The 10709-nt window shown below is 35.4% G+C and overlaps 2 protein-coding genes across 3 annotated transcripts; both read left to right on the plus strand.

Annotated features, from left to right (window-relative positions):
* Window positions 1-3810: 3810 nt before the first annotated feature.
* Window positions 3811-6680, plus strand: LOC110873480 (ubiquitin-like-conjugating enzyme ATG10). 2 transcript variants are annotated; one of them, XM_022122422.2, is made up of 6 exons: window positions 3811-4154; window positions 4947-5171; window positions 5249-5308; window positions 5425-5524; window positions 6182-6279; window positions 6384-6680. In XM_022122422.2, the coding sequence occupies exons 2-6, from the start codon at window positions 4953-4955 to the stop codon at window positions 6576-6578; spliced, it is 672 nt and encodes a 223-aa protein (XP_021978114.1). In that variant the 5' UTR covers window positions 3811-4154; window positions 4947-4952; the 3' UTR covers window positions 6579-6680. The 2 variants fall into 2 exon arrangements, with proteins under 2 accessions (XP_021978114.1, XP_021978115.1); XM_022122423.2 differs by having other exon boundaries at window positions 5431-5524.
* Window positions 6681-7949: 1269 nt separating this feature from the next.
* Window positions 7950-10086, plus strand: LOC110873481 (photosystem I reaction center subunit XI, chloroplastic). The gene is made up of 2 exons (XM_022122424.2): window positions 7950-8261; window positions 9478-10086. Exons 1-2 carry the CDS (start codon window positions 8112-8114, stop codon window positions 9967-9969), a joined length of 642 nt encoding a protein of 213 aa, XP_021978116.1. The 5' UTR covers window positions 7950-8111; the 3' UTR covers window positions 9970-10086.
* The last annotated feature ends 623 nt before the right edge of the window (window positions 10087-10709 follow it).

The raw sequence follows: 10709 nt of genomic DNA on the forward strand, positions 1-10709 counted from the left end.
GTTGACAATTCCTTGACAACTAGGCTAGAACCCGACCCCTACATAACCCATGTTACGTGCTTTTATTTAATAAACATTGTTTATTGACAAATGTGTCACATAAACGGATATCCGTCTTTTTTAATTATCAATTTTAGTTCCACCTTTTTCAATTCATGGAAAACAACAACAAAAACAAACATATGGACTACATTTATGTTAGATATTTTAGTGTAATCGGAGAATGATTTGGTGATCAAAGCGAATAATAATACACATCAAGCAAGTTAAGAAGTGCGGGAGTGCATGCTTGTTTGAGTTATTATTATTCGAGGTGTACGGGCGGAGCCCGTGCTCTACGGGGGTTCCAAGGGGGCAACGCCCCCTTGGCGGGGGTCCGGGGGCAGCGCCCCTGGGAGCAGGGTCCAAGGGGCGGCAGCCCCTGGCGGGGTCCAAGGGGCAGAGCCCCTGGCGGGGTCCAAGGATCAAACGAACCTACAAAACGAGATTGTTCTTCCATTGGCAACATTGCAACAGGGTTGTTCATCATATATGTAAGGGTTTCTGCCAAGTTCGGTACATGTTAATAAGTCTTTTTATTTTTAAGTATAACTTTTAACTGACCCAATTAACCGAGTGAATTGAGTTTAGGTTATCTAGTTGGCCTATAAAGTCTAGCTAAAAGGAAAAGCATTAGGTAAGAAAACAAGCGATCATATTTCAAAGAGTAATACTAAAAGGGAATAGGCAATTAACAAAAAACAAATTAAAAAAACAATCGGGAATTTGGGATTAGATTGTCGATCGATTGGGATTGAGTGATTGACATAGCTACGGGTTAGGGGTTATCAGTGGGGTTAACCGTTTATGGAAAATGCCTTAGAAAATAAAATTTGTGAAAATTCGTCACAATTTTCAGACAAAGATTAAGGCATGTTTTTATGCAATTTAAATTAAATTAAAATATAACTGCTTGAGGCAGTTATCTGTAAACACCCCCAATTCGAATACACGTTTTTTTTTTTATCATATTCCTGGTTCAAAAATTCGCACACAAAAACATACACTGGTTCTATTCTCGAAATCAGAGTTGTATCCGATTGAATTATTCGGGTGAACCACCGAAATAATTTGATCTGAGAGTAATTACACGCCTCTCTGATCATCCGGCAAACCGAAAATCCCCAACAATTTGCACCCATTGGCACAAAATATGGAAAGATTCGCACCAAATTGATGTTGTGGAATTATCTACTTTGTCTATGTGAAGTTGGGGCAAACTTGGAGGCATGTTCACACATTGCATAAGTAATATTATGCATTCATTAACACATAAGTACATAATCTTGGGACACATGATACGTTTTGATCGGATATAATCACGTGTAATGTTAAATCGATAATTTAATAGGATAAAAGTCGATGATTATTTAGGTAAACAAGTTCAATCAATTGCAATTTTCTAGACAAGCTATGGATTGTATCTACTTTGAAACATTTAAATATGTATCCCTAATTCAACAAGAATTTAACCAAAAATGGACTGTATCTACTTTGAAAAATTTAAGTAGTTTGCATAGTCTTGAACAATATGTCTCCAAAAATTGCTTGAGGATAGATCTAGAGATGTCACAAAAGATAACATTTTTAAGAGATTTTCGTATGATTGGTTTTGAAAAGATCTAATCCAGTCATTGAGGTACAATTTTCAAATCTAAGAGATAACATGCCGTTAAGCCCCGTGTCACAATTGCTTAGTGCCACTGGGTAAGAAGATCAAACGAACCTACAAAACGAGATTGTTCTTCCATTGGCAACATTGCAACAGGGTTGTTCATCATATATGTAAGGGTTTCTGTCAAGTTAGGTACATGTTAATAAGTCTTTTTATTTTTAAGTATAACTTTTAACTGACCCAATTAACCGAGTGAATTGAGTTTAGGTTATCTAGTTGGCCTAAGTCTAGTTAAAAGGAAAAGCATTAGGTAAGAAAACAAGCGACCATATTTCAAAGAGTAATACTAAAAGGGAATAGGCAATTAACAAAAAACAAATTAAAAAAACAATCGGGAATTTGGGATTTGATTGTCGATCGATTGGGATTGAGTGATTGACATAGCTACGGGTTAGGGGTCATCAGTGGGGTTAACCGTTTAGAGCACCCCCAATAACATGTTTTTAAGGGGTGTTTTTACTACTTTTTGTCATCTCATTATTTTTCCTTATTGTGAGGGGTGTTTTTTCTCTTATTTTTGCAACTTGTATTTTTTTCAAGAACTAGAAGGAATGCTTAAGTGGTGGGATTCAATGATTACTATAATAAAAAAAAACCTATTGAATTATTCTCTCTATAGAGTTAATTGCGAAAATCGCCCCTAAGGTTTGAGCACACATGCCATTTTCGTCCAAAATGACACTTTTGTACCATTTTGCCCCCCACGTTTATAACTTTTTGCCATTTTCATCCAAACAACTAACTTAGTTTATTTTTTCTGTTAAGTTGAATGATATTTGGATGAAAATGGCAACTATAAACCACAGGGACGAAAATGGCAAATGTGCTCAAACTCTTTTTAATTTCTTTTATTTAGTTAATTTTGTCACATATATAATAAAAAAGAATATACATGCAATTTTTATATGAAAAAAAATAATAGTTTTCTCACATATTTTTTATAAATTTTCATCCAACCACTAAGTTAATTTTTTTCTATTAAGGCGAAGGATGTTTTAAATTTTATAAATTAATACAGAAATTAATTTCCAATTGTTTATATAGATCAATTTTATAAAAATAAATCTACTTAAACCTCTAATTTTTATAAAACTAAAATGCTTGTGACCTTATAGAAAAATGTCAATAAACAAATATTATCATATGTACCAAGTTTTTAATTCATCTTCTACTCTTTTAAATTCGCTCCTAACGAAAAACAAAAGCCAGTGCCCCCATCAAACAACGTACCGTTACCAAACCTTAAAATTACCCACCAAATAGTAAGTATAATGCCATCTAATATTTTGTGATAAACACTTTTCACGACGAGCTATTTTCTTGTTAAACTCTCAAAAACAAAATCGAAATATTCATGTTACTTAGAGAAAGAAAACAAAGTTCTATTGAACAAAAGACAACATATAATAACCTTGATACAAAAAATTAATTTATACAATTTAAAACATCTTTCGCCATAATAGAAAAAAATTAACTTAGTGGATGATGGAAATTTATAAAAAAAAAATATGTGACAAAACTATTATTTTTTTCGTATAAAAATTGCATGTATATTCTTTTTTATTATATATGTGACAAAATTAACTAAATAAAAGAATTAAAAAGAGTTTGAGCATATTTGCCATTTTCGTCCCTGTGGTTTATATTTGCCATTTTCATCCAAATATCCTTTAACTTAACAGAAAAAATAAACTAAGTTAGTGGTTTGGATGAAAATGGCAAAAAGTTACAAACGTGGGGGGCAAAATGGTACAAAAGTGTCATTTTGAACGAAAATGGCAAATGTGCCCAAATTTCAGGGGTGATTTTGGCAATTAACTCAAACCAAATTGAAAATCTAGTTTTTACGAGGGTTTTTAATCAAATATTCACCTAACAAAAACCAAATCGAAAATCGCACTCTGTTCCCGAGACTCATTTAACAGGGGGAGGGAAAATAGATGAAAATATTAAAAACCATATTCATAAGTTTCATTTAACAGGGGGAGGGGAGGGAAAAGGGAGGAAAATATGACCAAATATAACCATATATTCATCCTTTCTCTCCTCTCCTCTCCTCTCCCCTCCCCTCAACCCCCGCCCCCCCCCCCCCCCCCCCCCCGTTAAAACCACCCACCGACCCATTAGCAAAATTTGCGTATGAAAAACCACCCACCGACCCATTAGCAAAATCAATCACAGAAGCTGCTGGGTTTGTTTCAATTGATGATCTTTTCATCTTTCGTTGGTAGGTTTGTTTCCATTTGTCATCCCTGCGATTCAAGATTACCTGCAAAAGTCTCCGCCATTGATGCTTTCGAGAAGAAACTTAGATATCAGTTATTACAAGAGACTGCGGTTCTTGGTTCGCCCAATCTGAAATTACTGAACAAAAGATCGGATTTTGTGATGGGGATGAAGAGGGTTTTGTGAAGAACTTGCTAATACAGATTCTTGAAACGTGAGTTTTACTTTTTTTTTCTTCGGTCAAAATATATATTATGTTGTATGCAAACATTTTTGACACATCCTTGGCAGATTTTAGTAATTATTGCGACTTAAGTAGTTATTTTCTTACAACAACTTCTTTAAATTTGATCACATTGGCCTGAAAATTGGATTTATAATATCTTGTACCCAAAGATTGGTAATCCGACATACAAGCAAGTGTCTTTTAATACAGTTATACAATACATTTGGTTAATGGTTAAGGGGAGTGGGGGTGGTCACTAGTGATAGAGTTCTATCACTCACAATATCCAATCATGTTCCGCCATATCAGCAACCATTTTTCCATCACTCACAACCTTTTTTAGTGGCGGTGGTCATCACTCACCACCACACCAACAATTTCTCCCAACCAACAACTACCCTCACAACTAACAACTATCACGCCGTGAAAAAAATCACAGAATCGGGTTTACGTTGAACTATCACGTGTGGAACTTGGAGTGGCGGTGGGAATCTTGTTTTTTCCACGCGTTGAAATGGCCCTATCACACGTTGAAGTTTTGCCACCCCCAGTGGCCTAATATGTAGACATGTAGTTTTAGCAGTGAGGGTCAGAGGATTCGGGTTGTTTGCCATGTATTTGTAGACTAAAAACTGTTCTTTTTGGTCACACAATGCCCTAAAAGTGGAACTAAGTTTCGTTTGTTTCTTGATGTTACTGTGACGATAACCGAGTATTATCTGATCAATTGACTGCGAATTAACTTTCTTCAAAATTTGTATTTTGTTTCTGTTTCTGCAGGCAGTAATGGTTTCCAACAATGCAACTTGCGATGGAAGCCTCTCATCAACCGATTTCCAAATTGTTGCCAATGCTTTCGCTGAGAAGTGGAAGAAGTTTAATTCGGATTTTCCTGAATGGTTATGGATTGATTGCTCAAACAGACTAGGGTTCGCAGCTCATGGAGTCAGCGACGGATATTTGTCTGTACAAAATGTGTTCTTTAAAGTTCAAAGTTCTCTCAAGGTTTGACTTCATACATATCACATAAATCACACACAAACACACTTAATATGTTATCTGATCTTCGGTTTCTTATGCAGGAAGAACATGGTGAATGCAGTTCAAACGATTATGAAGAACCGTTTGATAATGCCACTTTGGTATGCATGTTTTGACCTCTGTTTCGTTCTTTATGTTTGTGGCTTCTGCAGAGTGCTCGATTATCAATAATGACAAAATAAAGTTATCTTGATGAAAATTAATTTGAATTTTGAAGGTGCAGAGCACTAGCGATGATGGACATTGGTATGATTTCCACATAGTATACAGCTCTTCATACAATGTTCCGGTGCTCTACTTTCGTGCACACAGTAGTGGTATGTTGATCTCTACCAGTTTGTGACATAACAATTAACATGTAAAGGTAGCAAAACGAGCGGGCATGTTCAGGTTGTAACGGGTCATTTTGTAGAACTGGCCCGAATGGGTCTGTTTGGGTTCTCAGATTGCTATCTTGAAACACGTAGTTTGTTTTTTGTTCGTGTTTTAACCTTTTGAAACGAACTGGTAGTTCGGAACTGGCAAGATCATAGTTGTTAATAATGCTTGCTATAGTAGCGAAGCAGGAGCTTCCCGCTATAAGGTGTTTAGTGCCTAAAAGGCGATGAAATAACAATAAAATAGGTTTTTTCTTTTTAATAAATTCAAGTATATACCGAAAAAATAAGCGTATTTTAGGGTTTTTTGTTACAGGATTGAAACAAGAAGCGTATATTCTTCCATATTTACCGGATTTATTTATAAAATATACATATAAATATTTTTAAAATTCTCTTCTAGTGTATCACTATTTATAAAATAGCGCCTGCTATTTCATTGATATCGTATAGGTAGCTTGTCGCTATTTACCACCATTCGCTGTTAACAACTATGGGCAAGATGAGTAATGGTAGTCATTGATACCTACATACACTCAAAAATAGTTACATTTCGGTCTTTATGATTTCTGAAGGTGATGTTTGTCAACTGTGTAGACGGACAACTTTTGAACCAAGATGAAATTGAAAAGAATCTACCAACAGAATCCGCCAAGGTGCTAACAGAATCCAAATGGACCTTCATAACTCAACAAGTAAATTCTTATCTTCCTCAAGTCCATTGATTCTTTGCATGTAATATAACAAACTCTATTTCACATGATATATGATGTTTACTTGTGAATGTTATCAACTATAGGAGCACCCGTACTTGAATAGACCATGGTACACGCTACATCCATGTGGAACAAGTGAGTGGATGAAGCTACTCCTTGCTGGTGAGAATTCGACAGCCGAAAATAGGGCCGAGCAATACTTGATATCATGGTTTTCAGTGGTTGGCCAAGTTTTTGGTCTGAAATTGCCCTTAGATATGGTAAAAAGCGATGGTTAACCATGTATAAATAATAAGTTGGTTTGTTATTTGCTTACAGAATCACATAACTAACACAAATATGGTTCTATATAATTAATCTACTCTTTTATTTCTGGTGAATTGACGCTTTTCTCAGTTATTAACAAAAAGAAAACAGTAAGTTGCGAATTTTAGCCTTGATCTCCACAATGGATTGACCCGCAAAAGTTTAGTTGCCATTTTTTCAGTGCTTATAATACTTATCGTGTTTACGGTAAACGCATACCATTTTCGCTTGATCTACTAGATTTTAAAGGTTGTATGCATTAAAACTGGACATATGGAGCCTTTTTTACCTCTTGAACCCATTTGACCTCACAACTTCATTTCCATAGCTAAATACAACCCAAATGAGAAACAGACCATCTAAGTCCCGCAACCGGAAGTAAAGACTGCTTCGGAAATTTCAGTGACTTTGATGTGCTAGAGCGTTTATGTGTTGAGGTAGGGGTGTAACTGAGTCGGGCCGCTCGTGAGCTACATAAGATCGCTTTGCTAAAGGCTCAAATCAAGTGGAGCTTAAATGAGTTTGAGCCCGCTCTTGATGTATCAGAGCTTATTTAATAAATAAACTTGAACCCGAGCATAACGTATTGAGCTTGGCTAAAGTTGCTAGCCTAAAGGAGCCTATTAACTGTGTATAATATATATCTACATAATAATAGTTAATATATGTATAATTTATACATTATAATAAAAATAACTTGAATAATTCTAAAATAACTACATACATCTAGAAACAACTCTTAGCTATAAATTGATAAATCACTTGAATAACTAAAAGATAAAAAAATGAGTTATAGCTTGAAAAAGGATCCATGAGCCGAGCTTAAGTTTGAGGTCTTTTATTTCAAATTAGCCTGCTCAAGCTTAGACGAACTTAGTTAGAGAAAATTACTTTTTGAGTCTCTGTGTTTTAGTGGTTTTAACCACTTGAGTCTAAAATAAAAAAAGTTTAACGTCCTGAGTCCCTAGCCAGTTTTTTTTTATAATGTTTTGAGTCCAATTGATTTTATAACGGTTCAAGTCCAATTTTGTTAAAAAAAAAAATTGGACTCAAAAGGACTCAAATGTTATAAAAAAGCGTCTAGAGGCTCAGGGCGTTAAACTTATTAATTTTGAATACAAATGGTTAAAACCACTAAAACATAAAAACTCAAAAAGTAATTTACTCACTTGGTTACAACTTGACTCAGTTTTATACCGTTAAGCTTACTAACAATAACACCAATTAAGAAATGGGCTGCCATTAGGCCCTTTGAGGATGAAATTGGGCTTCTAAAAAATTAAAATCTCCAAGTATCTCTAATTTTGTTATATATTGTCATCCATATACTACACTATCTACTCACTTGATATGGGATAAGGTGGCAAGCCATGTTATCCAATAAGGGCCACCCATGTGGACAGAATCATCTTTGGAGTTGAACACTTGAACCCACAAATCTGTTACCTAAGTGGTCATAATAAGATACTCAAAATTGTAGAAACTGATCACAACAAGCACCACCCATGGCTAGCCTCCAGCTCAAGACTGGCTTGACCTCTTCATTGACCACCACAAGGCCGGTTGCACCAAGAGGCCTTTCTGGTTCACCTCTTAGGGTCTTCCCTTCTTCCAAGAGATCGTCCTCCACCATCAAAGCCGTTCAGAGTGAGAAGGTAATTTCTTATCTTTTTCTATTTAAATTCATGATCTTTTCATTTTTAAATTGAGAAATGATACATTTATGAATCAAAGTTTCATCTATTATTGCTAGGTTATCAATTTTAATCCATCTAATGCACTATTAGTTAATAGAAATTGACATCTACGGTTTTCATATTAAGGCACTTCTTATTTTTCACAAAAAAAGTCCATTAACATAATTTCACGTATTAAAATTCCTTAACTTAGTAAAAAAAACAAAAAAGGTCACTAAAGTTATGAGCCAAGATCTATGAATATAGTTTTTAGAGTAAATTACTTTTTAGTCCCTATTTTTTAATTGTTTTAACCACTTGATTCCAAAATCAAAAAGTTTGACGTCTTGAGTCCCTAACCACACATTTTATAACGTTTTGAGTCTAATTTTTAACACTTGTACCTTTGATTTTGGACTTAAGTGGTTAAAACCACTAAAACACAGGGACTCAAAACGTTATAGAATGAGCGGTTAGGGACTCAGCGCGTTAAACTTTTTTATTTTAAACTCAAGTGGTTAAAACCACTAAAACACAGGAACTCAAAAAGTAATTTACTCTATTTTTTAAAACATTTAGTTTTCTTATTTAAAAAGGGTTAACCGCGCAACTTGTTGCCTGTTTGCCTTCTATTTCGCAAGAGTTAACAAGTCCTTATTTTTTGAAAAATGAAATTCACAAGTTAGTGTATTTAGACAAGATTAGGGATTTTTTTTTTGAACAGCAAATTTGGATCACTTACGGACCACTGGAGTATCATCGTGTCACCAGCGGAACCACCCGATCATATCCATCTCCACTAGACATAATGTCTATACACCAATTCAGGAGGAAACCCAATAAATATGGGAAAACCCCCTTGTGGGAATCGAACCCAAGACCTATTAGTACTAAAGTCTTATCCCACCCCCAGGATGCCACTAGGCTATAAAGCCATGGACATTATGTCTAATGACAAGATTAGGGATTTTAATATACAAAAGTTAGTCTAATGACATTTAATGTGTACTTTTGTTAACCGGTTGACCGACCTTAATGTACTATAATTAAGTTAAGTGATTTTTTTTCAAGGAAAAAAAATACAATGTTTTTTTACGGTACAATGTTTTTTATGTTGAACTCCTGAACATATAATCACATATTTTGTCTCCTAGAATATGTATTTCCTCTCCCTTAATATGATGAAATTGTGCAGCCTACATACCAAGTAATCCAGCCCATCAATGGTGACCCGTTCATCGGAAGTCTCGAGACTCCAGTGACATCAAGCCCGTTAATCGCATGGTACCTCTCAAACCTTCCAGGATACCGAACTGCAGTGAACCCGTTGCTTCGTGGCATTGAGGTCGGGCTAGCTCATGGGTTCTTCCTAGTGGGCCCATTTGTGAAGGCAGGCCCATTGAGGAACACAGAGTATGCAGGTGCAGCTGGATCACTAGCCGCGGGTGGGCTAGTCGTAATTCTTAGCATTTGCTTGACAATGTACGGGATCGCATCGTTCAAAGAAGGCGAGCCATCGATTGCACCATCGTTGACTTTGACCGGGAGGAAGAAGGAACCGGACCAGCTTCAAACAGCCGATGGTTGGGCCAAGTTTACTGGCGGTTTTTTCTTTGGTGGGATCTCTGGTGTCATTTGGGCTTACTTCCTTCTTTATGTTCTTGACCTTCCTTACTATGTTAAGTAGGTGAGGTTACTATTTGGGCCCTTTATTGAAACATGATCACTCATTGTATGATATTCTTTGCTTATGCTATGAAATTGAAAGACTTTTAGGCATGAGCTTGCCATCACCAACGTTTAATTAACTATATTTGGAGTAAAGTTATAATCTGTTTAAGTTACTATGATATCGCTCTAGTTTACACATGAAAGTGACAACATATTGAAGGCAAAAAAGATGAACTTGCATGATCTTACTTGAATATGATATGTTCTATAGGCTAAGTTAATCTGTTTTCTTAATTACTAAGAAGATAGAAACCATGTCTTGTTGATGAAGCATGACCTTGTTGTCAGGGTGTGATTTGTAATTCTTTTTCGCGTAAATTACAAAAATCATCCTTTGTGTTGACACTGGATTGCAAAGTGTGTTATTTGTCTTCAAAAAGTACAAAAAACATACTCGATGTTTACAAACCTTTGCAAATTTTGTCCTTTATCCCTAACTAAGTTTATTTTTATGGTTAAATCTGACCAAGTGGACCACATCTGAGGGTAAGTTAGTCTTTTTATCATTTATTTATATAAAATAATATTATAAAAATCATATAAAAGTTTATCCCTTTCTTTCAAGATCCAAAATCAAGATCTTGATCATACCCACAATCAAGATCCAAAATCAGATATGATCAGATCTCTCTCCTCCTCCTCCTCCTATCTCTCTCACTCTCTCTCTCTCTCTCTCACACACACACCTCCACCATC

The sequence above is a fragment of the Helianthus annuus genome, chromosome 8, assembly GCF_002127325.2.
Source record: "Helianthus annuus cultivar XRQ/B chromosome 8, HanXRQr2.0-SUNRISE, whole genome shotgun sequence".
NCBI classification, from domain to species: domain Eukaryota; kingdom Viridiplantae; phylum Streptophyta; class Magnoliopsida; order Asterales; family Asteraceae; genus Helianthus; species Helianthus annuus.

Bases quoted from the DNA above. Each gene is read 5' to 3' on its own strand.
- LOC110873480 (XM_022122422.2), top strand. From the start codon at position 4,953: ATGGTTTCCAACAATGCAACTTGCGATGGAAGCCTCTCATCAACCGAT. The intron at 5,172-5,248 runs GTTTGACTTCAT...TTTCTTATGCAG, and splicing joins AAGTTCAAAGTTCTCTCAAG to GAAGAACATGGTGAATGCAG. The intron at 6,280-6,383 runs GTAAATTCTTAT...TATCAACTATAG, and splicing joins GGACCTTCATAACTCAACAA to GAGCACCCGTACTTGAATAG.
- LOC110873481 (XM_022122424.2), top strand. From the start codon at position 8,112: ATGGCTAGCCTCCAGCTCAAGACTGGCTTGACCTCTTCATTGACCACC. The intron at 8,262-9,477 runs GTAATTTCTTAT...GAAATTGTGCAG, and splicing joins AAGCCGTTCAGAGTGAGAAG to CCTACATACCAAGTAATCCA.